General features: G+C 43.8%; 1 protein-coding gene and 1 long non-coding RNA gene across 4 annotated transcripts in view; one reads left to right on the forward strand and one right to left on the reverse strand.

The window, feature by feature from the left end:
* Positions 1-333: 333 nt before the first annotated feature.
* On the forward strand, positions 334-21,036 carry LOC120368983. 2 transcript variants are annotated; one of them, XR_005582870.1, is made up of 3 exons: positions 334-446; positions 6,473-6,587; positions 20,831-21,036. It is a non-coding gene; the product is annotated as an uncharacterized LOC120368983 (long non-coding RNA). The 2 variants fall into 2 exon arrangements; XR_005582869.1 differs by having other exon boundaries at positions 6,473-6,552; positions 20,831-20,897.
* Positions 21,037-24,597: 3,561 nt separating this feature from the next.
* FGD3 (FYVE, RhoGEF and PH domain containing 3) overlaps positions 24,598-26,978 on the reverse strand; it is a 183,433-nt gene continuing 181,052 nt past the window's right edge. For both annotated transcript variants that reach the window (XM_039481891.1, XM_039481892.1), the window contains exon 19: positions 24,598-25,989. In XM_039481891.1, coding sequence (XP_039337825.1) covers positions 25,765-25,989 — 225 coding nt within the window. In that variant the 3' untranslated portion in view covers positions 24,598-25,764. The remainder of the gene's footprint in view (positions 25,990-26,978) is intronic.

A 26,978-nucleotide genomic window follows, 5' to 3' on the forward strand; every position in this document is an offset into this window, starting at 1 on the left:
GAGGTGGGGGGATATACACAGCCTATGTGTCTGAGTGAGCTGATATGCCTGGACCATAGTGTGCGCATTTCCTTTTCAGGCAACCAGTCATGAGTAATGGCAAAGGAGATTCTCCTCGCACATCTCAGAAGAAGGGCTCTGTTCCAGACAAGCTGAATGCCACCCCTCACACTATTGTGGGCAGGGAGGTCACAGGAGAGAAATGCCTTGCAATTCTCTAAAGGCCTCCTCTTGGCCCCTAGAAGAGAGGTTGGCCTCAAGCCTGGCACACTTGTGAAGCTGGAAGCATGAGCATGAAACCGTCAGTGTTCTGGAATGTTTCCTTTGAATGAACCATTGCCTGGAGACATAATATTCAGTTATAATGGGGGTGACTCCAATTCCACACCGGGAACAACTCTGCACAACAGGATACCTTAAGTAGCGCTTTCAAGTACAACAAAGAGGTAGAGATTTGACAAGAATCATTTCCCTGGGTGTTTCTAGGTCTGGCTGACCCACTTTTATTTCGGAAAGAACTGGCTTATCATTCAAACAGACCGTGGAAAACAAGCAGCTACTCTTAGAGCTGACAATGAGGTGCTGAAATATTTATTTTAGCGCTGCAGAGAATTAAAATTAGATATCAACAAAATCAATAAAAATAGGTTGAAGAACTATATGGAAAGGCAAGAGATTTATTGGGCAAATCACAGGTTTTTTGGACATTTTAGTCTCAGACTAGAGACAGTAAAGCTACATTATTTATGTATTTTGTAAAGGTAATTTTAATTCATATGCTAGTACAATTTTCCCCTTCTAATCTCTTACTGTACCTATGTTTATTCATTGCAAGATCCGGTCCTTCAAAGACATGCTATAAAATAAGATAGCATTCTCTAAAGGATGCAAGCCCCTCACTTGAGTCCTCTTGATGCCAGGGCCTTGAACCTTGCACACAGCTGCAGGGTAGTTATTATTGTTTCATAGTAGCAAGTGTATCTTTTTAACTCTAACCAAGATGAGAGTAGGTTGACATGTCATTCAAAGAAGCAGGGGTGACTAGGGGCTGAGCCAAAAACAGCCAAGTGTTTTGTTATTTTGTTTGAATTACCAGTAAATCCAAACCCCAGAAGCAGGGCAGGTTTGTACGTTTTACAGTGTTCAAAGCCGTGTGTAAACTCCAGCTGCTTACACAGAAGAGAAACTTTAATAGTGGGAATGACATGTGGCGCTTAGGTGCAGCCTAAAACTGAGTTCATTTCAGTATAGCGCACAGGAGTCACTACAGGAACACACAGAATTCATCAGGAACATTTACAACATTCGTATTCCATACTCAGATCTTCCAGGCATTCAGCTGTGCTCACTCGCTCTGGTTGGCTAGAGGCACCAAATGGCTGGAAAAATGGGGCACAGTTAGAGAAACTGGGAAAAAAACTCATTTTTCCTTTTTAAAACTTTTCTTCCAATAAACTTTTTTTTTTCCAGTTGGGGATTTTTTTTTAAAAGTGGAATTTTTCCCAACAGAACAAAGGGAATGAAAAAAATGGTTTCAAAATTTTTCATTACAAATACTCCTATGTTAAATAAAACAAGTTTTAGAGGTTTTACACTTTCCATATAACATGGTTCCCTTTTATTCAACTCTTACTCATTGTAAATCAGCAATCTCCTACTGACCTGCCCTTCTCGAACACAGGAGGTTCATACGAAGTCCATGATGAACCCCCTGATAAATGCAGAGCACAGATATTCGAAAGCCCGTTTGTTGGTGGCACATGGATGTAAGCAAATACACTGGAAAACTTGAATGGAGTCTTTAACTTTGGGTTGTTTTAGGGTTCGGTGCTACAAACTACTGAGTGCTCTGATCCAGCAAAGCTCTAAAGCAGGGATTGGCAACCTTTGGCATGTGGCCTGCCAAGGTAAGCCCCTGGCGGGCCAGGCCGGTTTGTGCCACGTCCACAGGTTTGGCCGATCCCAGCTCCCACTGGCCGCTTTTGCCATTCCAGGCCAATGGGGGCTGCGGGAAGCAGCACGGGCTGAGGGAGCTGCGATCAGCAGAATCTGCGGATGCGGCCGGTAAACAAACTGGCCCAGCCCATCGGGGGCTTACCCTGGTGGGCCATGTGCCAAAGGTTGCCGATCCCTGCTCTGAAGCATGTGCTTTATTTTAAGCATGTGAATAGTGTTGTAAGAGGAGGCCCTGAGATATAAACCTTGGTATCAAGGCCTGGTATAAGGCCTGAGGCCTGAACTGAAGTAATGGTCAAGACTTTGCTAACATAAAGCAAAGTTAAGCTGTGAGACAGAGGTAGGCCCTGCTCACAGAAGCTAGCAAGGAAAGGGCTGATGCTGCAAGAAGATAAAGGTACTGAACATTCACATACTTGCACATTCCACACAGATAATAAAGAACAGTCTGGCCCATCCCAATGACAGGGGCAAAAGGGTAATATGATGGATAGAGTTGTTTTGATCGAACCAACATGTACAAGGTGAAGAGGTTGAACGTGTGATGTGTAACTTGTTTGTATCTGTGTATAAGAATGCATCCCTGGGGCAGTGTCTTTGTCCAGCCGAGGGGGCAGTGGAAAGTCCCACCACTGACTGAGCCGGGTCCATTGCCAAGAGGCACTTTCTCGTAGTATGCCCTGAGTTAGGCTAAGAAACCTACAGGGAACTGCAATTGTGTCGTGACTTTGCATCTTACTAGACTCTGTGGTTATTGGGGTTCTGTCTGCTGTGTCAGCTATCTGCGCAGAGCTGGGGCAGCACACAGAGGGAACACACGCACGCAGCTGAGTGATATCAACACTGGAGAAAGCAGAGCACCATACCGATAGCACTCTGACAACACTTCTGACAACAAATAGTACCATTGACTTTAGGAGGGACTACTCATACTTAAAGCTAAGCATGTGCTTAAATGCTTTACTGGACTTGGATATTCAAGTGTTAGAAGCTACAATGAACAACTTACAAAGAGTTATCTTATAAGTTTTGGGGTAAAATATTCCACGACACCTGTATTCAACAGAGGACAAATGAAGTCAATAGGAGCTTTAACACTGGACTTTGATGTCAAGGCTTGGCCCCAAATCATGAAATCAAAACTAAGAGAAACGTGTCTTCATTTGCTTGTAGTCCAGAAAAGTAAAACATTATTTTAACCCGAATCACAAGCTTCATCATGACTACAGTATAACCCAGGGGCGGGCAAACTTTTTGGCCTGAGGGCGGCATCAGGTTTTGGAAATTGTGTGGAGGGCTGGTTAGGGAAGGCTGTGTCTCCCCAAACAGCCAGGCATGGCCCGGCTCCCACCCCTTCTCCCCGCCCCCTATCTTCCCCCCTGCTTCTCACTCCCGGGACCCCTGCTCCATCTACCCCCCCCTTCTCCCCTGACTACCCCCTGCCGCTCCATCCAACCCCTCCTCTCATTCCTGACTGCCTGCTCTCCGGGATCCCTGCCCCATCCAACCACCCCTTCTCTCTGACTGCCTCCGGAACCCCTGCCTGGCCCCCGCTGCCCCATCCAACCCCCCTTCTCCTTCCTGACTGCCCCCTGGGATCCCTGCACCTATTCAACCCCCTTGTTCCTCACCCTCTGACCGCCCCAACCCCTATCCATACCCCTGCTCCCTGACCACCATCCTGAACTCCCCTGCCCTCTATCCAACCCCACCTGCTCCCTGCCCCCTTACTGCGGTGCCTGGAGCACCGGTGGCTGACGGCGCTACATCCACGCCACCCGCTGGAGCCAGCCACACCACCGTGCAGCACAGAGCACCAGGTCAGGCCTGGCTCTGCAGCTGCGCTGCCCCAGGAGCTCGTAGCCCCGCTGCCCAGAGCACTGCGCTCGCGGCGGGGTGAGCTGTGGCTGCGAGGGAGGGGGAACAGCCGGGGGCTAGCCTCCCAGGGCAGGAGCTCAGGGGCTGGATAGCAGGATCCTGTCATAGTTTGATCACCTCCGGTATAACCTCAGCGTTACGAACACCAGAGTTACAAACTGACCAGTTAATCACACACCTCCTTTGGAACTGGAAGTACACAGTCAGGCAGCAATAGAGACGCACACACACACCCTCCCAAGCAAACACAGCACAGTACTGTGTTAAACATAGAACTACTAACAAAATTAAGGGAAACAGGCATTTTTCTTCTTCATAGTAAAGTCTCAAAGCTGTATTAAGTCAGTGTTCAGTTGTAAACTTTTGAAAGAACAACCATAACTTTTTGTTCAGTTATGAACATTTCAGAGTTACGAACAACCTCCATTCCCGAGGTTGTTTGTAACTCTGATGTTCTATTGTGTTTCTCCATGTAGTTTGGTCTGCTCGCAATGAGTGCAGACTATACAATTCATTGCATTCCATATTAATCAAATGCAGTACTATACTGATGTATTCCTTGGGAACAAATAACTGGGTCTATTAAAAATACTGTAATATTAAACAGATTGCCTGCAGCATTCTCAGAAGAGATACATATGCTAGCATATTGTTTGTGATTGCAACAGGGTTTTATAGATCTTATTCTAATGTTTACTGGAGCCGCGTAACATTTTGCCTAAACTGAAAAACTCACTGCAACAACCTTGAAGCACAAAGAGACATTTGAACACAGATCTTTGACTATAGAATTCAAGGACTCAGTATCTGTAGAATTAGCATGTTTCTTGCATGAATTCAGAAGCTTCATAAAACGCGTGAGACCAAACTACAGCTGTATCTCAGCTCAGTTTATAAGATGTGTTTCGTGTATTCATTTATTCTAGCCCACTGAAATATACTCAAAGTAAATTGCATTTGAAATTAGCATTTGATTACAGTGTATACAGAAAACTCCCTTAGAAAGATAATGTAAAACAAAGCTTAACACTTTTTAATTCTAGCCATTTTCTTTCCCAGTGCCACCTCCTCTTCTTCTTGGTCATTTATGTTTTATCACGTGCAGCTCTCTGGTGCTTATGAAGAGCTCTTTATTAAATCTGCCATTAGGGAAAGTGTTAATGGAGATAATTAAACCTAAAGATTGTTGGCAGTTACTAGAAATTGCCATTTGGATTATTTGGTAGTTCTAGTTCCCTGATGTAGTTTTTACAATGTATTTTGCTGCCTTATGAACACAAGAGCACACTCATTCATTAGATGGGAAACGTACCAGTACCCGAAGCAACCTTATGACTAATTTATTAGTAATGAGGCAGAAATCTTACACTCGTCATTTGCTATAGTATCTCCTTTTGTGAAGGGTCCCCTCCCCCCCCCCCGCCAACAAAAAGCAGGATTTGGAGGGTGAAGATCCCAAGTGAAATGGTGTAGTTGCTCCATGAGCCACACCAACCTACAGAAGATAACACTGAGGAACGAAGAGACAACAGCAGTGTCTATTTGCAGCTCGCTCATTCTAGGCCTTCCTACAATGCTTTCACCTCCCAGCTCTCAAATGATTTGCTGGACCCAAGGCTACCTAGGCTCTCGTGGAAGTCAGTGGACCCAGTTCAGTGGAGATGTAAATGGTGGCATCAATGGCACATTGGGGGTCAGCTAGGATTGGTGGGTGTAAACCCCAAGCAGTGTAAATGTCACTGATTCGTCATTCAGTATGGGTGTGCAAAGTTAGGGTGTTTGCTCACCCAGGGATGGGAGGGAGGTTGTAGTAGGAAAAGCAGCTAACATGAGGGTGTGAGGTAAAGATGATACGCACCACACTCACCCGCCCAACCACAATTTACTGTATGTTGTACCATCCCCAACCACACCCAGGGTCAAATTCTGCCTCTGGTATTAAAGGGACCAACTCTCTTTGATCTCACTAGGAGTTATGCAAATTGAGTCCAGCTCTGAATTTCGTCCTCACAGAATACCACAGCACCTTCAATTAAACCACACTGGTGTTCACCTGGGTGTGCAAACCACATGTCAGTTAAAGTACTTTGCTGCTTACACCCAGCATATCACTAAAGTGGTAACCCCTGGCAAAACCCCCTTCAGTGCGCATAACAGCTTGAGCTCGAAGAGCAGCTTCTGCACTCAGAAACTGTAGCAAGCTCACATCTTGTCTAGATTGGGCACAGAGCGGGGGTGGGGGACACACATGCTCAGCGGGTTACACTAACACCACCATATATTCCACTGCTGGATTTGTCCCATGATTTTAGTCACATTAGCCTTAAACTCATGCAATAACCAAAGTTCCAGGAAGGCATTTATGAGTCCTATAGACATGCGGTTACTTTCAATTTTACTATTCAAACGGACACTGCTACAACCTATTTTTATAGACACTGGTGACTGAAACATCAAAATAAAAGCGACGGCGCTTAAACCGTCTGTCCTAATTTATACAATGTGACAGGTGTGACATAATGTTGTTAGCTTTTCCTAGGTCAGACGAGGGTAAGTCCATCCATTTGAACAAGTAAATTTACTAGCATGATAACCCCATTCCCCTGCACTCCAAATTCAACAATTGTTCACTTCTCAGGAAAGACACTGCTGAGTATCAGATTAATTATCGGCAACTGATGGAAGATCTCCGGGCAGAGGGGCGAACAGGACCGGATGGTAATTGTATGTGTAACTTTTATGACACTGGGATGGTGAGTGCTAGTTAGAAACTGCCAACTTTGCAAATACATTTGACTCTTGACCAGAGACACCCTGTTATTCCATTATGAGGCCTTTCATATCAACTGACACTGTAGAACAGAGCCAGATTCTAGAGTGGGTTTAGGCTGTGGGCAAGTTTCAACTGGGTGAAGACACAGGAGATGTTTGAACTAAACAAGCATTGAATTCAAGTCTCTGGAGGCTTATACATGAAAACATTACACAGGTCTATCAAGCACTCTTCGTTCCCTCCCTCATGGCACTTGTTTTTTTAAAAGCATAAATATTCTTGGTGGCAGCACTGAATCTAGGACAGGGATAGGCAAGCTATGTCACGCGTTCTGCCTTCGGCTCGCGCGCTGATTTTCAGTGGCACTCACACTGCCCAGGTCCTGGCCACTGGTCTCGGGGGCTCTGCATTTTCATTTAATTTTAAATGAAGCTTCTTAAACATTTAAAACCTTATTTACTTTACATGCAACAATAGTTTAGTTATATATTATAGACTTATAGAAAGAGACCTTCTAAAAACGTTAAAATGTATTACTGGCACGCAAAACCTTAAATTAGAGTGAATAAATGAGGACTTGGCACAGCACTTCTGAAAGGTTGCCGACCCCTGATCTAGGAGTTTGTCTACCTGGGAAATTGACCAGCATGGCTATAATTGAATAACCACAGTGTTATAGCTATTCAGGATAATTGCCCCAGGTGGACAACACTCTACTCTGGAATAAAAATGACTTTACTTCAGAACAATTACTCTGTTCTGCAGTCTCTCTTTATACCTGTGTAGACAAGTCCTAAACAATGGATTTTGTCAGATATGAAGGATCAGTGCTTGATTTGAAGTGAAATAGGTGCTGGGGCTCAAGCAATTAGGTGCTGGGGCTCAAACAGGTTTTTTACATTCATAACTGATGCAGCAAGCCCAGAGATGGTGGGGCTATAATCTGCCAAGGCTAGAGGTGCCGGGGCTCAGTCCTGGCAAACCCTGGCACAAATTAAGCACTGGAAGGGTTAGGATGTTGCATGCTTAACCCACAAGGCTTTATTTATTATCAAAGAATCTAAAAAGAGTAGCATGTGGTCTATTATCATTTAAACCAGTCACCACATAAGAGTGGATCACATTACCACATAAGGGACCTTTTGAGGACATATGTGAAGCCACTAATGTGACAGCAAGATCAGAAGCGAGTAATCACTTACATTGTAAGAAAGGTTGGAAGACACAGAGGAGATATAAATTGTAGGTATCTAAGCTACTCTCTTCTCTGGACTTTTAGGAAGCACTTTATACCCCTTCCTCCCCGCAGAAATTGAACTGGAAAAAACAAAACAGGATTCTCATCCCTTTCTCATATCAACAGCAGCTGAAAGGCAAACACTGTCTAGTACATTAAGCATGGGCTTGGGAGTCAGAAAAATGGGGATCAAGTCCTGGTTCTGCCACTAGGATACTAGGCATGGGGATGTCTTTGGGAGCAGATGGTTGGCTGTGGGTGATGGGCAACAAATGGTGATGATTGAGCACATGGGTAGAAAAGACAAGAAGGGGATTGAGGCCAGGTCTACACTTAAAACACTACAGTGGCACAGCTGCTGCACTGCTGTACTTCTTCAGCGTAGACCCTCACTACAGCAACAGCATAGACCCTCCCATCGCAGCAGTAGTTAATCCACCTCCCCAAGAACATAAGAATGGCCGTACTGGGTCAGACCAAAGGTCCATCTAGCCCAGTATCTGTTTACCGACAGTGGCCAATGCCAGGTGCCCCAGAGGGAGTGAACCTAACAGGCAATGATCAAGTGATCTCTCTCCTGCCATCCATCTCCATCCTCTGACAAACAGAGGCTAGGGACACCATTCTTACCCATCCTAGCTAATAGCCATTTATGGACTTAGCCACCATGAATTTATCCAGTCCCCTTTTAAACATTGTTATAGTCCTAGCCTTCACAACCTCCTCAGGTAAGGAGTTCCACAAGTTGACTGTGCGCTGTGTGAAGAAGAACTTCCTTTTATTTGTTTTAAACCTGCTGCCTATTAATTTCATTTGGTGACCCCTAGTTCTTGTATTATGGGAATAAGTAAATAACTTTTCCTTATCCACTTTCTCGACATCACTCATGATTTTATATACCTCTATCATATCCCCCCTTAGTCTTCTCTTTTCCAAGCTGAAGAGTCCTAGTCTCTTTAATCTTTCCTCGTATGGGACCCTTTCCAAACCCCTAATCATTTTAGTTGCCCTTTTCTGAACCTTTTCTAGTGCTAGAATATCTTTTTTGAGGAGACCACATCTGTACACAGTATTCGAGATGTGGGCGTACCATGGATTTATATAAGGGCAATAATATATTCTCAGTCTTATTCTCTATCCCCTTTTTAATGATTCCTAACATCCTGTTTGCTTTTTTGACCGCCTCTGCACACTGCGTGGACATCTTCAGAGAACTATCCACGATAACTCCAAGATCTTTTTCCTGACTCGTTGTAGCTAAATTAGCCCCCATCATGTTGTATGTATAGTTGGGGTTATTTTTTCCAATGTGCATTACTTTACATTTATCCACATTAAATTTCATTTGCCATTTTGTTGCCCAATCACTTAGTTTTGTGAGATCTTTTTGAAGTTCTTCACAATCTGCTTTGGTCTTAACTATCTTGAGCAGTTTAGTATCATCTGCAAACTTTGCCACCTCACTGTTTACCCCTTTCTCCAGATCATTTATGAATAAATTGAATAGGATTGGTCCTAGGACTGACCCCTGGGGAACACCACTAGTTACCCGTCTCCATTCTGAGAATTTACCATTAATTCCCTCCCTTTGTTCCCTGTCCTTTAACCAGTTCTCAATCCATGAAAGAACCTTCCCTTTTATCCCATGACGGCTTAATTTACGTAAGAGCCTTTGGTGAGGGACCTTATCAAAGGCTTTCTGGAAATCTAAGTACACTATGTCCACCAGATCCCCCTTGTCCACATGTTTGTTGACCCCTTCAAAGAACTCTAATAGATTAGTAAGACATGATTTCCCTTTACAGAAACCATGTTGACTATTGCTCAACAGTTTATGTTTTTCTATGTGTCTGACAATTTTATTCTTTACTATTGTTTCAACTAATTTGCCCAGTACCGACGTTAGACTTACCGGTCTGTAATTGCCGGGATCACCCCTAGAGCCCTTTTTAAATATTGGCGTTACATTAGCTAACTTCCAGTCATTGGGTACCGAAGCCAATTTAAAGGACAGGTTACAAACCTTAGTTAATAGTTCCGCAACTTCACATTTGAGTTCTTTCAGAACTCTTGGGTGAATGCCATCTGGTCCTGGTGACTTGTTAGTGTTGAGTTTATCAATTAATTCCAAAACCTCCTCTAGTGATACTTCAATCTGTGACAGTTCCTCAGATTTGTCACCTACAAAAGCCAGCTCAGGTTTGGGAATCTCCCAAACATCCTCAGCCGTGAAGACTGAAGCAAAGAATCCATTTAGTTTCTCCACAATGACTTTATCATCTTTAAGCGCTCCTTTTGTATTTTGATCATCAAGGGGCCCCATTGGTTGTTTAGCAGGCTTCCTGCTTCTGATGTACTTAAAAAACATTTTGTTATTACCTTTCAAGTTTTTGGCTAGTCGTTCTTCAAACTCCTCTTTGGCTTTTCTTATTACACTCTTGCACTTAAGTTGGCAGTGTTTGTGTTCCTTTCTATTTGCCTCACTAGGATTTGACTTCCACCTTTTAAAGGAAGTCTTTTTATCTCTCACTGCTTCTTTTACATGGTTGTTAAGCCACGGTGGCTCTTTTTTAGTTCTTTTACTGTTTTTCTTAATTTGGGGTATACATTGAAGTTGGGCCTCTATTATGGTGTCTTTAAAAAGGGCCCATGCAACTTGCAGGGATTTCACTTTAGTCACTGTACCTTTTAACTTTTGTCTAACTAACCCCCTCATTTTTGTATAGTTCCCCCTTTTGAAATTAAAGGCCACAGTGTTGGGCAGTTGAGATGTTCTTCCCACCACAGGGATGTTGAATGTTATTGTATTATGGTCACTATTTCCAAGCGGTCCTGCTATAGTTACCTCTTGGACCAGCTCCTGCGCTCCACTCAGGATTAAATCTAGAGTTGCCTCTCCCCTTGTGGGTTCCCGTACCAGCTGCTCCATGAAGCAGTCATTTAAAGTATCGAGAAATTTTATCTCTGCATTTCGTCCTGAAGTGAAATGTTCCCAGTCATTGGAACCACCCAAGAGGTGGTAGCTAAATTAATGGAAGAATTTCTCCGTCGACCTAGCATTGTCTACATCTGGGATTGGGTCGGCTTAGCTACATCGCTCAAGAGTGTGGATATTTCATGCCACTGAACAACATAGGTGGATCGGGGGGCAGCAGTGGGCGAAGGAAGGAGTGAGAGAGACCGAAAGCACAAGGGAGGAGGTAGAGAACACAATAGAAACGAAGACGGCAGCATGGAAGGCATGGAATGTTTTTCCTATTTCTGTGCATTCATGTTTGTTCTGATATTTCTTTATTCCAGCTCTACTATGGCTTTTTCACTAGCATGACGTTTTCTTTCCTGCGTGGCAGCCCAGCAAGGGTGTGCAGCAATTTCAGAGACCGTTGCGGCATCTTGTTCTTCAGCAGATTTGTCTCATCAGCAATTTCCCCTCATTTACATTTGTTCCAATTACTGTGAGCAGCTGCTCCTACGTATTTCTAAAGGAAGCATGAAAATTTCCTTGGGGAGGATCCCTTTTGTCAATCCATTCCTTCCATTCCCCTGAGCACAGGACCCCTGCACTCAGCACAGCAAGGCTTCTGCTGAGCTCACCCCTTTGTTACATTGAAAACATTAACACACAGAGCCAACCTTCCTTTTGATGCCATCGCTCCCAACCCCGGGGCTTTGCCCACTGACCAGGGGCAAAGAGCAATGCAAAACAGGGGCAGGTGAAAATGAGGAGAATTCAGGGTGCAATTTGGGAGCCTGCATTGAAGACTGATATAACTGCACTGAATGGTCCCTACGGGCTATCAGAGCAGTGTCAATCACACCTGCACACCCGCTGAATGCCGAACTGGTGCAAGACTGCAAGTTAAATTATTTTGCTGCTTGATAGATACGGGTAGCATAGTGTTTTAATGCACGTTGCCTCTGGAGGCTTGAATTCAACTCCAGTTTATTTCCAACAGCTACTTTCGTATAAACAGTGGTTCCAATAAGCCACCCACTTGGTGTTTGCCCATGACTCAGTGGGGCTGTTAAAGATTGAGCTTTTTGAAACTGGAATTGCAGAGAGAGAGAGAGAGGGGGATTGCCCGATGGGGGGCAGGTCAAGGGAATGTGGAGAAGAGAATGAGAGGAAGGGGGTGGAGTAGATGGACTGAAATGGAAAGGAATGGGGAGTCAGACAGAGAAAGGTCAGAGGAACAATGGTGGAGATATGAAAGTAAGTGAAGGCAGGATGGCCTGTGGGCAGAACTCTGGTGTCTGAGGATACATCTCTGCCTAGCCACCCATTTCTAAGATGGGTGCCCATCACCACGACATCCCTGCTCAGAGGGCAGTGAAACGCCAGATAAAATATTCTTGAAAACAGACACTCTTCAGGATTTGCTGCACGTGTGGGGCCTGATCAGGCAGGGCACAATGCCTTGGCCACCCCACCCAGAGCATGTCTGCTGGAGCTGCCCCGTCAGCTCTTATCTTTGCAGCACTTGGAGTTTTTATTGAACCATGAAGGGAGAGGGGAACAATTTTCTTGGTTAAACACACATACTTTAAAAAAACAACAACATATGGTCTTGTCCTCAGGTTATCTGTTTCCATTAAACTTGGCTCGGTTCTCTGCTAACCATTTATATCCGTGTGCATCACTTATTTACATTCCTCTTACATCCCTTTGGACTTGCCTGTTTAAAAGTCATGCATGCTCCTGGTAATTGTGGCTCATTTCCAGACTGCAGGAAACAACATATTCCTGTTGTGGTTTCTTAACCTGTAATTCATTACCTCCTGTAGTTCTAATATGTCTGTGGATCTGAAGTCATTTGTTATGATCAGCTCTGAAATTCTCCCTCATAGGGCTCCCTCACATCCTGGCCCAGGAAGCAGCAGATCCATCAGGACTCTTTGTATCAGGCATCTGAGATTCCCAGATCCGTGCAACAGCTATTGGCACAGCATGACATGAGTGAAATGAAGCAACGAGATACGATGGGGTGGGATGCTATTGAGCAATTAACACAGTAACCCTACTTTCTGCTTCTTGTCCCCACGTGCTCTGGCTGTGGCCCTGTACCAGAGTCAGGTTGATATTAAGGTATAACAAAAGCTCCGTTTTCACCAGACTACGTTGGCGTTCACACTACCAATCCAGGCATCTAGGATGCTCTATCCGTAGGGACATACTCCTAAGGGGTCACACCAGGAAAGTGGCACCAGTTCTCACCCGGGTTTAGTTCAAGCCTTTGAAGTACTAGTGTAGACAGGAAGCACAGACAGTGAAACTTTTACTTTTTCAGTTGGTGCTCCCAGCACATTCCTGCCCTGCTCCTGGCAGCTCTGAGAGCACAGAGCAGCGGCGATCACCTGCCCACTCCCTGCCCCCACAAACACAGAATAATTATTAGGAAGCATGCACACCACATGCCCTGGGGATAGAGGTGGCTGTGGCAATGATGCAACTGCCTCAGCCTCCATCCCCAAGTTCCTGAGACCTGAAATATAGAATACAGCTAAAAGGGACATGAGGAAAAGAAGATCCACAACAGGGCCACTTTCCATGCCTCAGGTAAGAATTAGCTCTTTACTTACCACTCCCTGGAGCTCCAGCATGCACTCATTGCTTGCTCTTTCCCCATGGTCTCATATGTACAAGGGTACAGGACACAGAAAAGGGATGGGAAAACTGGCTGGCCCTCAGGGAGACTCCAATAGAGATAAGGACATAAGGACAGCCACACTGGGTCAGACCAAGGGTCCAGCTAGCCCAGTACCCTGTCTTCTGACAGTGGCTGGTGCCAGATACTTTAGAGGGAATGAACAGAACAGGGCAATTATCAAGTGATCCATCTAGTCCCAGCTTCTGAGACTCTTCTTCAGAGCGACCTCATGCCCATCTCTGGGTCCTAGCGGGAAACACGAGACAAGGAGACTGTTAGTTCAGCAACAGAACAAAGCACAAAACCAACATCACAAGCAACATCTGCCACTGAGTGAGGACCTTTTCTCCATCATTCTTTATTCTTCATCAGGGCTTCTGAACACTCAAAGAATCCATCCCAATTTTTACAACGAGCCCAATCCATGCTGGGACAGGACTTTGACAAGTGCCACCTAAATACTGAGACCGTGGAGATTGGAAGCATAGTAATAATAAGGTTTATAGATATTTATCTCACTATAGACCTTCAATGTCTTAAATGTAAGGCACTCCCAGAAACTGGGACCACAGCCTGGAGGATACAGAGGAAAGCCTATGTCCAGAATAGCCACAAAGAGTCCTGTGGCACCTTACAGACTACCAGAAGTATTGGAGCATAAGCTTTCGTGGGTGAATACCCACTTCGTCGGCTGCATTCACCCATGAAGCTTATGCTCCAACACGTCTATTCGTCTATAAGGTGCCACAGGACTCTTTGTTGCTTTTTACAGATCCAGACTAACATGGCTACCCCTCTGATACTATGTCCAGAATAGTCTCAGATCGGTTTCCATCCAAACTTGTATGTCTATCCTGCAATCAGAGGTGTAATGCGAGGACACACCCAGGGTTCCTGCCTGGGTTTGTAGAACCTGTGCTGAAGCCCGGGCTGTTGTGTCTTCATTACTATTTTTTGCCATGCTAACTGGTGTGCAGCTAGGGGAGGTTATGCCCATGTTAGCTTTAATCTCACTTCTGAGTACACTTAGCTGCTCCCCAAGTCCTACACTCCTCCTCCATAAATGACACATACTAACTTGCCATCACGTATATTTGCTATAAAACAAGTAAGGCCATTACAGAACAATACATTTAGCAAAAGACTGAGGTGGACCATCAAAGCTAAAGAATTGAAAGCCAAAGCTGAAACCTCAGACCAGATCCCCAGCTCGTGTAAATAATCACCACTCCGTTGAGGTCAGCAGAGTTATGCCAGCTACCACCATCAGAGGATCTGGCCTTTCACCATTTACTTACAAGACTATCAGACTATCACCCACAGCACTAGATCACCTTGCACACCAGAGCCGTTACAAAGCCCAGGAACAATGGGTTGATTTAAGGACGGAATGTCAGTCTTTCTAGTTATTTAGCTTTTTTTCTTTTGTGCCTTTTATTGTCACACCCTTGTTATTTCATTAAATGTAATGTACCATTTGTAGGTAAGGATCGTCTCCTTTTCAGCAGCAGCTTGGTTTTTGGTTTCAGTTCTTTTCTTTTTTTTAAATCCACCAAGACAATCCAGACTGATTTACTGCTCTTCCCTGAAGCAGTTATTTGCAATTCCACAGCCTCTAAACTTTTGCTGAAAAAAGGCAGCTACTGTTCTCCCTACTTTGAATTTTGTCTTTATAGAACATCCCACTAGTTTATAGTCTTTATAGAACATCCCACTGAAGATTTCAGCTCAGCCTCCCCACAAGATCAACATAATGCAGTGTACTGTTATGAGCTGGGCTAAACCTTCTTACAAGCTGAGTTAAAACCCGACCGAAAAAAATATGCATCACCGTCCCCTTATTTTAAGATAGCTGAAAGAGACAGTTAAGGGGACACATCTCAAATGGGGCCCAGGAACTAACACCATGTAGGCAAAGGGCTCCACTGGGTATTGTTCTTACTTTGTGTGTGGGTGTGTGGGTGTGTGATAAGGTAAAACACACTGAAACTGAGAACAGACAGAACAGAGAGAGGCAGAGGCGAAAAGCAAGAAAGCCAAGCAGCACCTGTAGGCACCTTGTGACCCTGGAAAAAGTCAGAGCGTGCATTTTTGGGTCTGGTGTTAGCTTATAGCCTCATGCCTCATTAGCCAAGAAACTATTCTTTTGTTTTTGGTTCCTCCTGTGTTCAGAGAAGCAAGACTTTGTACGTTTTTTGTGAACAAACACAGCTGCATCAAAGAAAATACCAGACTACTTCATCAATTGCTACCGCAAATGGAACAACCCCAGCATAGTTAACTTTGACTAGCTGCTCAGGTCAAAAAGAGGCAACAGTATTATGGGTATGGTGTTTTTACAAACCCTCAACAAACTCAGTTTCAATTCCCCCAATCTAAATCTTAGTAGATTTAAACATGATTTCTGCTCATATCCAGCACCACATCACTCAATACAGCTCAAAAGAAGCCACTTCCCCCATTCAACTCCAAGACTTCTACAGTTTCATGCCACTCTGATTAGCAGTAGAGATGTGGAATGTTCCTCTCTCTTATCTCCAGTGAGTCAGACCCACTGAATGAACCTGTCACAACCTGGCCCAGCGCCCCTCTCTGGATGGGTACCAGTCTCAGGAGTGGGCCCAATCGCTGTACCTCCTAAGGCAAGCAGGTCTGGGCAGAGTCAGGTCATGGTTCTTAGCTGAGTCTCTAAGGCACATTTCCAGGTGCAGACCTCATGTCTGCACCCCCTCCATGAGATGTGGGGATCCACAGCGCAGCCGCCTTAAGCAATGGTACTAGTGCATCCGCTCTCTTGAGCCCTCAGTTGCTTATACATGTTCCCTCAGAGCCCTACCTTGTGGGCACACCGAGTTTCTCGATTAACCCTTTCAGGACAAAGTAACAGGCAAGCATGAACACCGAGTTAGCAAAGGATTTTCTGAACCATAGGAACTTTACTCTTAAGGAAGCACTAGGGAGTTACAGATCTTTGCAAAATAACCAACAGCCCCGGCATGTTCCTCCTTTTAGTTTGATTTTGTGCCTTCAGCAAATTTGAGTTCTGGCTTAGATTTCAGGCTAGACAGAGTCCCACTTACCTTCTCTCTATTTCCAGCCCAGACTTCTGGCATGTGGACAGGCCTCCTAGTCAGAGAAACCTCTCCTCCAGAGATATAGTCTCTTTCCCTTTTTGCCCATGTGCTCTAACTGGAAAATTCCAGATCCTTCCCCCATGAGGCATCTTTATAGACTATCCACTGCCCCAGGGTGCTGGGTCAGTAGTTGAGAGACAGTCAGAATTGGTGACCCTATATTGTCTGAGAAGCCATCAAAGAGCAATCATTCAACTAGGCACCAAACCTCTAATCCAAATTGGACATTCTAAACCAATATGAAGGTTATGTTATGAAATGAAAGTCAGAATGAAGGTTAATAGCTAAGGTGGAAGTTGCAATACAAAACAGAGCTCACAATTAGGTCCTGTCACAGAAGCATCCTGGCAGAACACACATGGAAGCTGCAGGTGATGACAGGCACCATTAACTTGTTCCAAATATAAATTGAAACAACAAAGATCAGTTTTGTTTTTCCCACCTCTGAAAGCCAGGGGCCTGATTCTTCTCTCACATACTCCAGTGTTGTTCCATTGGTCTCAGTGGGGTTACTCAGGACTGACTTCTGCCAGCCCCAAACATTTTTAATTTGACTTTTCCCCATAAAAGAACAGATGTTTTGCATTATTTTCACCTTTCCCAACAAAAAATACTCCCCACAACCACAAAGCTCTTCTGTCAAAAACCTAGGGGAATGGAAAATATCCTTGGGAAACTCAGAGTTGATACTTGTGGAGTTTCCAAGGAACCACCAATCAGAGCATGGGCTGGTTTTGCCCTACTATGCAACCAGGGGACATGGTCCTCCAAAGTGCAGATTTTCTGTCTCCCTCTTCTAGTGTATCTTGTGGGTCTGAGATATTTGTGCACAGAGCTGGCTTGTACTATTCCTTGGGCTTCCATGTATTCCTTGGCACCATTTGCCTACAAACTGCACCATGTCTAGTGACTACACCTACGAGGATAGGTTGCCAATACAGAATAGGAACCTGTGGGAATGAATGTTGACCAGGCCAGCATTCTTTGCTGTGTGTATTTCCCTTTTGGTTTGCTGAGGTATGATGCTCTGCAGAATTGCTCTTGGAGACATGCTGCTGCAGGGTTCTTAAACGCTGGAATAAATTGCCTAGGGAGGTTGCGGAATCTCCATCTCTGGAGATATTTAAGAGTAGGTTAGATAAATGTCTATCAGGGATGGTCTAGACAGTATTTGGTCCTGCCATGAGGGCAGGGGACTGGACTCGATGACCTCTCGAGGTCCCTTCCAGTCCTAGAATCTATGAATCTATTCAGCCACATAACACAGGGCATGCAGATTAACAACACAAACAGAATTAACCTGGAGGGGCTGAAAGTGGTGAGGCTGATGCCACTTTTCTCTAATTAGAGAGGGTAATCTGCAGAGTCCACACATAAGGACACTATTCTTCTACTACACATTTTTAGTACTGAGCTCCAAGTTGTTTCTTCTGCTGCTTTAATTAAATCCCTGATTTATCCCTTTTGTAGACACAAAGGATTCACCTGGTGTTTACTTTAATTAGAAAAAGAATGTCACAAATCCAACATACTTTTTTACCTAGTGGACAAATTAAATCCACTGTTAAATTTTGCTAAAGTGAATGAGGTGTGAGCTGGGATGCTCCTGGAATTAGTGCAAAAAGATGCCCACGGACTTATGTCTGTAGGAATGTGCCTGTACTTCAGAACAGACTTGCTGAAAACACAGAATATCACATGTCCATACAAATGGCAACTAAGAGTTGCAAAATCAGTGTTTAATTAGATGAACTCTTAGCCCCTGTGTCATGTGAGTCAATAGCTGGTTTTTTACCAAAGGGGAAAGTAGGTTAAAGTGACACGAGCATGAGTGACTAAAGCCAGCAGAGAGATTCCATTGGTGAAAGAGAGACGCTTTTGGGCTCCAGAGAGCTCTTCTTCCAGTCTCTGTAGCTCAAAAGCTTGTCTCTCTCCCTCCACAGAAGATGGTGCAACAAAAGATATTACCTCACCCATCTTGTCTCTCTAATATCCTGGGACCAAGATGGCTACAGCACTGAAAACAAAACCATCATGCAATGTTGCATTACCCTTATCCAAGCGAGGTCTGACAGTCAGTTGGTACTTACCATCACTTGTCTTGCACCCAGCTGAACCACCTCAGACTGAGATTTTCCATTCGTCTCTTCCAGTAACAGAAATTAACTCACCACAGCATGCGGTCTAGTTTGAAGTCACTACGGCCCTCGTTTTAGGCCCTGGCAGCACAAGCTATCACAGAGCAACTATTTCAGGAATGGGTGGGGTGACATCGTGTAAAAGCATTACCAGTTTTCTGCCTTCCACCAGGCTGATCTGGGTGGGATTATAGAAAAGGGGAAACTGGTGCAAAGGAGGGTGTCATGGGGGAAGGTTATGTTCTCTTCTCCTCCACATGGGTAGGCCTCAAGTGGTTATTACCCAGAAGTTTGAGTTGGTTGTGCTGGCGGCAAGCTGTGTTTTTGGAAATAAGGGGCAAGCCCTGAGGGAAAGGATTTAAGGACTCCCCCGCTTCCTTCCCTGGCTTGTGAGTCTGCACACTAGAATCATAGAATCATAGAATCTCAGGGTTGGAAGGGGCCTCAGGAGGTCACCTAGTTCAACCCCCTGCTCAAAGCAGGACCAAACCCAACTAAATCATCCCAGCCAGGGCTTTGTCAAGCCTGACCTTAAAAACCTCTAAGGAAGGAGATTCCACCACCTCCCTAGGTAACCCATTCCAGTGCTTCACCACTGTCCTAGTGAAAAAGTTTTTCCTAATGTCCAACCTAAACCTCCCCCACTGCAACTTGAGACCATTACTCCTTGTTCTGTCATCTTCTACCACTGAGAACAGTCTAGATCCATCCTCTTTGGAACCCCCTTTCAGGTAGTTGAAAGCAGCTATCAAATCCCCCCTCATTCTTCTCTTCTGCAGGCTAAACAATCCCAGTTCCCTCAGCCTCTCCTCATAAGTCATGTGTTCCAGCCCACTAATCATTTTTGTTGCCCTCCGCTGGACTCTCTCCAATTTATCCACATCCTTCTTGTAGTGTGGGGCCCAAAACTGGACACAGTACTCCAGATGAGGCCTCACCAGTGCTGAATAGAGGGGAATGATCACTTCCCTCGATCTGCTGGAAATGCCCCTACTTATACAACCCAAAATGCCATTAGCCTTCATGGCAACAAGGGCACACTGTTGACTCACATTCAGCTTTTCGTCCACCGTAACCCCTAGGTCCTTTTCTGCAGAACTGCTGCCCAGCCATTCGGTCCCTAGTCTGTAGCAGTGCATGTGCACTAGTTTTTAAGCAGTTACTTTGGACTGCAGTGAAATCCTCTCCAACTGGATAGTGAACTAAGGAGAAATATAGAGAAATTACTGGACTTCCACCAGGAACCCATCCCCTTTCTGCAAAGAGATGTTATCCTAAGCCTGGGTTAGAACTCAGTACTTTCTGATCCAGTGCTGTGTTCATCACACTCCGCAATACTGCCTCTTACTAGAATGTTAGAATAGGCATGTGCTTCCTGTTCAGACATGTGTTTTTGAATTACCGTTGGACATTATCTATCACACTCCTATCTCTCCCCTGTTTTTAACTAAGTCACTTTGATATGATGATGTATTAAATGTTAGTGGAATGGGCGCACTTTCTGGCATTTTACTCTCAATCAAAATAAAACAAACTAAATAATATTCCTACAATTTATTTTAGCACTCAACATACAACAGGGGAAAACTTATTTAGCTGCATTCTCTTTTGACAGAGATTGGAGCAAGTCCTCTATGTAAGTCTGTGTGATACCAAAGAAGAACTTAAAATTCCTCCTGTTCTGATCTGTGATCAATGATCACACAGCATCTGTGGACAGCCAGTGACTGCTTTCTGAAGAGTTTATTTTATGATCCTTACATTTTACAGCAAAATGTAATCACTCAACTCAGTCAAGCTTCCTCAGGCCTGCAGACTGTCCAGCTAAGTGAAACAGACAAGAGCACAAGGCAAACAAAAAGCCACATATGGGTTGAAGAACAGAAAAAGAGAAACCTTAGATAAGTTTTTCTTTAAAAAAAGCAACATACTAGTGTAAGTAGGTTTAAAAGATACACAGCCATTTATATTTAGCAGTTAACACTCAGTATTACAAGCGAAAGACAGCACAGGAAGTGCAATATGCATCACATAGGTTAACCACAAACTTTAATTTACATTTTCAGTACCTGCTGTGCACCTGTTTCTCGGAAACTGTGGTAGGATACAAATATGGGAGAGACTACAAGAAACAGACCCAGGAAACAAATGTTTTGGTATCACTGTCTCAGATTTTAATAAAGGCAAAATGATATCTTTGCACTTTGGTGCTGATGTGGAGGGCTGATAATTGCCTGCTCATTTAATTGTTATTCTCATTTATCTTTCTTTGAACCAGTATGTAAATAAAGGAAAGATTTAAATTACTATTACTATGTAATGCAGACAGTTTCTTACTGGTATCATAGCCATACCACGCAATGTAAAAAAAAAGTCATTTTCCTAGTTTATCACTGAGCAGCCTCATTACCATTATACCTAGCAAGTCTTAGCACACCGTTGACATATATCATACAACAAAATGGAGGAAGCTGATTCTGAGAATTGGTGAACTCTGCTTGACTTAGCTGATTGCAATCTTGGTATATATATCATCATGCAAAACTAGATACTGTAGTGATTTGTTTTTAATAAAGTCCTCATTTGCACAAGTGTATAAGATAGAAGAGCATGGTTTCCTGACACAGCAGGGTATGTGGACTAACCAGGCTGAAGGAAATATGGACTAATGTGCATCTACAAATCTTAATGAAGTACACATTATTAGAGTCAAATCTTTCCCAGTCTCAAGCTTTTTAATCACTGGACACTTCCCATATCATCCAGCTTGCAACTCAGTCATGACCCAAGAAGAGGAAAGAAGGACTGAAGGCCTGCATAACACTGGATTTAGGATGAAGATAACTCACCAAATGTGTGTCTACACTTCAATGTAAGCTCAGGCTTAGCGAGACTCGAGTCAGCTGACTCACGTTAGGGAACCCTGGGCTTGAGCATCTATATTGTATTTTAACCCTAAATTAGGAGTTTTCTGACCTGTGCTCAAACCTAGGGCTCAGTGCGCAGACCTGAGTCAAAGTAACTATGCCACAAAGTCCCTAGCCCCCACCCCAAATGTGGCCACTCTAGCTCTCATTCATTCATTCATTCATTCATGCCCGTCACCCCAACCGGGGTATGGGCCGCCAACAACAGATCTCCATAGTCTTCTATCCTGGGCCATTCGCTCTAGCTGGTTCCAGGTATAGCCCATTTTTTTGCTATCAACCTGAAGGTCGCGTCGCCAGGTATTTCTTGGGCGGCCTCTTTTCCGCTTGCCTTGGGGGTTCCACTGCAGTGCCTGTCTGGTGATGTTGGTTGGTTGGCTGCTTGCGTAACTCTAGCTCTAGGACTACAGTAACTGTGTGAAAACTTTTACTGCCTCTCCTGCACGTTTTGCAAAAGGCTTGATCAGTTTGCTCTCTATTTCAAACCCAGGAGGCTCTCTGACAGCGTGCTTGCAGATCGGTGATCAGAACAGAATGGGTTAACGCTGACCTGAGCTGCTGCTGTTTGCCAAGAGGGCAGGGGGCTTCCGTTTTCAATAGAGTGCATGGCAGATTGTTGGGATAGAGAGGAATAAGGAAGTTGTTCCATGGAATGGTGGGATACTTCCGAATGATTCCCGGGACCTGAGTCAAGTGGGGTTGCAGCTAGACTGCAAAACAGTTCGGCTTTGGACCCTGGGTCCCAGCGTGACTCGAGGTCGGACCTCCAGCCCTGCATGTCCTGGGATCTGGGTCCAAGCCTTGGGTTAGCACAATTGCAGTGTAGACGCAAGGGGTTTAACATTAAGCACAGGCTTACACTGTAGTGTAGACATACCTTAAGGGTCTTGTGCAACCCTCCCTGTGGTCAGTGGAGACCGTCCCATTGAGTCCAGTGGGAGCGGGATCAGGCTCTAACATTCAGTCCAGACAAGATCAGGAATCCTGTGAGGAAAGGAACTGCGGGAACATCTACACTGGGGTGGGGAATAGACCCGTGGCAATGAGTGTCAGAGCTTGGCTCAGTTGACTTGGGCATGTGCTACAGGGCTACTAGAGCAGTTTAAACATTACCGCTTGGGCTGCAGCCCAGGCTCTGCGACTCTTCCCGCTCACCGGGTTCAGAGCCCAGACTCCAACCTGAGCAGGAACACCTACACGGCTATTTTTAGCCTCCTAGCATGAGCCACTTGATCTAGGCTCTGAGACTTGCTGCTGCAGTGGCTCGGTTGTTGTTGCTATTTTTGCATTGTAGACGTACCCCGGCAGACCTATGACAGGTTATCCTGGCAGCCCTGACTGATGGAATGAGGCCCCAGTGTAACACAAGTCTGTGATTTCAGGGTCTTGTTAGATTCTAGGCTATTTCTGGAGGGAAAGGATTTTTATGCGGAGGTCAAATAATACCAGAGCTCTGGAATCTGCACTGGCCTCCTGTTGATTTTCAGGTGGAATTTAAGTTTTTGGCTTCAATCTATAAAGCCCTACATTGTTTGGGGCCTGGTTACATGAAACACCACCTCTCTCGGCAGTGAGTCATGATCGGCAGAGATGCTCCAGGCAAAAACCTGCCCAATCCCATTTTAAATGGGAATAGTTGCTGGTAGGGCATTCTCTGCGAAGGATCCTTGACTCTGGCCATGTTTCCCCTTTGGGCCTGCCAGGACCTTCCTATGCTGACCTCCCAGTCATGCTAGAAAATGCTTTCAAAGCATCTGAGGAGGTGCTGAGTTGAGGAATGTAGGATCATTAGATGTGGATTTTGTCATACTTGTACCAGCTCTAAAAAAAAAAAAAAAAAAAAAATTCTATGAGGGGGTTGGGTTTTTTCTTCTTTTTTTTTTTTTAGATTGGAAAAATTTCACCTTTTCTCTCTCTTGGTTTGTCACCAATCTTTTTCTTCTCCCTCCCTTTTTCGGTGGCAAAAAGGAGGGCGAGCAACGACATATTGCAAAACAAAAATATTTTCATTAAAAAGATTAAATAAATAAAAAATAATTTCTTTTCAAAACCTGCACAACAAAATAACTTTGACAACATTTGCAAAAAAAGTTTCCATTTTCTGACCAGCTCTAATCACAGTAACGCTGTGGTGGGCACAACTACATGAAGTTGTATGGGCAGCTCATTACATGTATGGAATTTATTTTTTAATACTGTAGATCTTGATTACCATTAGAGCTATGGATAGGGATTCATTAATTCAAAGTAAAAAAAAACAGCTGAATCCTTTGTCAGCAGAGTGGCTTCTTTTATAAGGGAAATACTCACTGGTGCAGAACCTTAATTTTTGACATTGCTAACAAACTCTGGCTACCAGGTTTATTTGAGCATAAGCTTTCATGGGCTAAAACCCACCTTCATCGGATGCATCCAGTGGAAAATACAGTAGGAAGATATATATATATATATATACACACACACAGAGAGAACATTCTCTGTGTGTGTGTGTATATAGATACACACACACAGAGAACATTCTCTGTGTGTGTGTGTATATAGATACACACACACAGAGAACATTCTCTGTGTGTGTGTGTATCTATCTATCTTCCTACAGAGAACATTCTGTGTGTGTGTGTGTGTATGTATATATATATATATATATATATATATGTATCTTCCTACTGTATTTTCCACTGCATGCATCCGATGAAGTGGGCTTTAGCCCATGAAAGCTTATGCTCAAATACATTTGTTAGTCTCTAAAGTGCCACAAGGACTCCTGTTCTTTTTGCGGATACAGACTAACACGGCTGCTACTCTGAAACTGCGGCTATGTGGACCAGCCTTCTCCTTTTACAAACGTCAGTTAGAAAATGTAGAAGTCTGAAGAGGAAACAAAAGTTAAATGAAACCATTTAAAATTACAGTAATGTAACACTTTATTTCATTTTTCTCCTTGCATATCAGCACTACACGATTGCTATCACTAGAAATAGACATTACTCTCATACTGTACCTATGTTAAATGTTGATCTAAAGCTTGCAGTATCTTGGAGATCTGGCTCAGGCGTTAACTGCATGGATTTTATTTAAATAGATAAGCACTTAAGTGTGAAAATAAGACAAATACAGGTAAACAGGAAAATTAAATTACAAATTGAATTCATACAAATCTCTTATTCTATGAACTAAATCCGGTTATTAGCGCAAAACCTTTAAAATGTTTTAAAATACTTATGTAACATTATTTACAAATTATATAAATAAATCCCAGATTACTTTAAAGGTAACCAATACAACAACAAAAAAGTCACCTTTTTGTATGGTGTGTACTAAAAATGTTCTTGTTTATTGGTCATGTCCCAGTTTGCAGTATAAAATGTTTGTTCACTTACATTAAAATGGGTTCATAAAATGAAATAAGGAAGGTGTTTTCAAAAGAGAAAAAAATTATACATAAGCGATTAAGATTAATCCGGCTTCTCAATGTTCTTTTCTGCATGGTTTGCAGTAGTTATTAGAAGTCTCTTCTACAGTATTTGTCTTGTGAACATGTCATCTCAAAATAGCAGAGACAAACACATTTAGCAAAAGAAAAAAATCAGGAAATTGCTTGCATTTCACAAAGACCATTTTATCAGAAGGAAAAGGACAGAGAACGGAATGTCAGTGGCCAGCCACAAGCCTTTACAACATTTACCTTAAAGGCAGCATTTATATAACTAATCACAGACTATACACATCCTGCACTGAACAGCAATCGAAAGGACTGAAAAAATATACATTTAGGAAAACAAGAGACTGATGGTTTTCTGATACCTTTGATCAAATTAATGCTTTTCTCCTTGTCTTTTTACGTAAAACCAGCATAAACACTTTCAACAACTACAGCTACTTTTTCCTTTAACATAATATATGACAGACAGCTAGCACTGTACGTGATAAATGTACAATGAAAGCAGAGAAAACACTGAACTTCCTATGCAGACTCATGAAAATATAAAGCCATACAGATTCCAAAGTGCCATGAATTCTGAATTCAAGTGATGGTTTATAGCATGTACTAAAGAAACTAAATGGAGCTTGCTCTACAGGTGACCGATTTCTTCAGCTAGATCTTCAGTCTCCCCTTTAGCTGCTTTGGTGAGAATTTCCATCCATTTTGTTTGCTGTTCTTCATCCTCTGCACTGAAATATATAGTTTGCTGGGACTGGCAAAGCTTAAAAACGTGTTTCACTTCAAACTTCTCACCAGAACTTGGTAAACTGACTGCGTATCCAGGCAGAGGGATAGCACGTGGCGCCTGCCCATCCTAAGACATGGGGGGAAAGGCAAAAGTGAAACCCCACCAGAACATAACATTTGAAATAGAGGGGGAAAAAAAGACAATGTACAGGATAGAAAGGCTTCTTCCTCTCACCAACATTTAAGAATGGTCTGAGGGAACTCATTTTCCAATGGTTTTCCAATTAAGATCTACCTGGAGCAACAGGTAGGGGGACACTTCAGCTCAAAACAGCAAGGGAATACCATCAGTCACAACCTACGGCTAGGGTGCCATACGGCAATTCAATACACAGTTGTATAAGCGTGCTGAGAGTACATCTGCACATCAAAGGGAGGGGTGGGGGGGTTGATTCTCAGCTCGAGGAGACATGCTTGCACCAGCTCTCATTGAGATCTCACCATGATCTCATTGAGCTGGTATACTAAAAACAGAATGCAGCTATGGAGGTGGAGGGGCCAGCCACCCCAAGTACACAGCGAGGGTCTTGGATGGATAAGTAGCCCCTCCCAGTGCTGCGGCTGCATTCTATTTGTAGTGTGCTTGCTTCCTGAGAGCTAGCATGGGCATATCAACTCCAGTGGGAATGACATCTTCACTCGAAGTGTAGGCATACCCTTATTGTATCTAATTAGGTGACAAACCTTTTTTAGATTGTGTTTTATAACAAATAATTATATGTATTATACACACACACGCACGCGCATGCACACCGTATGTCACCTCAGGCCACGTTCGACGCTGACTTGCATTGAGCTCAGTGCAATAGCTCAGGGTACAAGCTGACACAGAATTTGACCTGTATAGCCAAAATGGTTTTAAATCTAGATTTCTATTTTTTAAATGATTCCATCGTTTTTATTTTCATTTAACAGACTCTCCCTGTTCAGGCAGGAACCCTGCCCCAGCAGTGGCATGGCTAGGGATTCCTGTAGCATTTCAACTATGACTACACCGCTTTGGAAACTTGGTATTTTCTGCCTTTAGTCCCTCTTCAAACATCATATTAGCACAAT

Source organism: Mauremys reevesii, linkage group 7 (assembly GCF_016161935.1).
Source record: "Mauremys reevesii isolate NIE-2019 linkage group 7, ASM1616193v1, whole genome shotgun sequence".
Classification (NCBI taxonomy): Eukaryota; Metazoa; Chordata; order Testudines; family Geoemydidae; genus Mauremys; species Mauremys reevesii.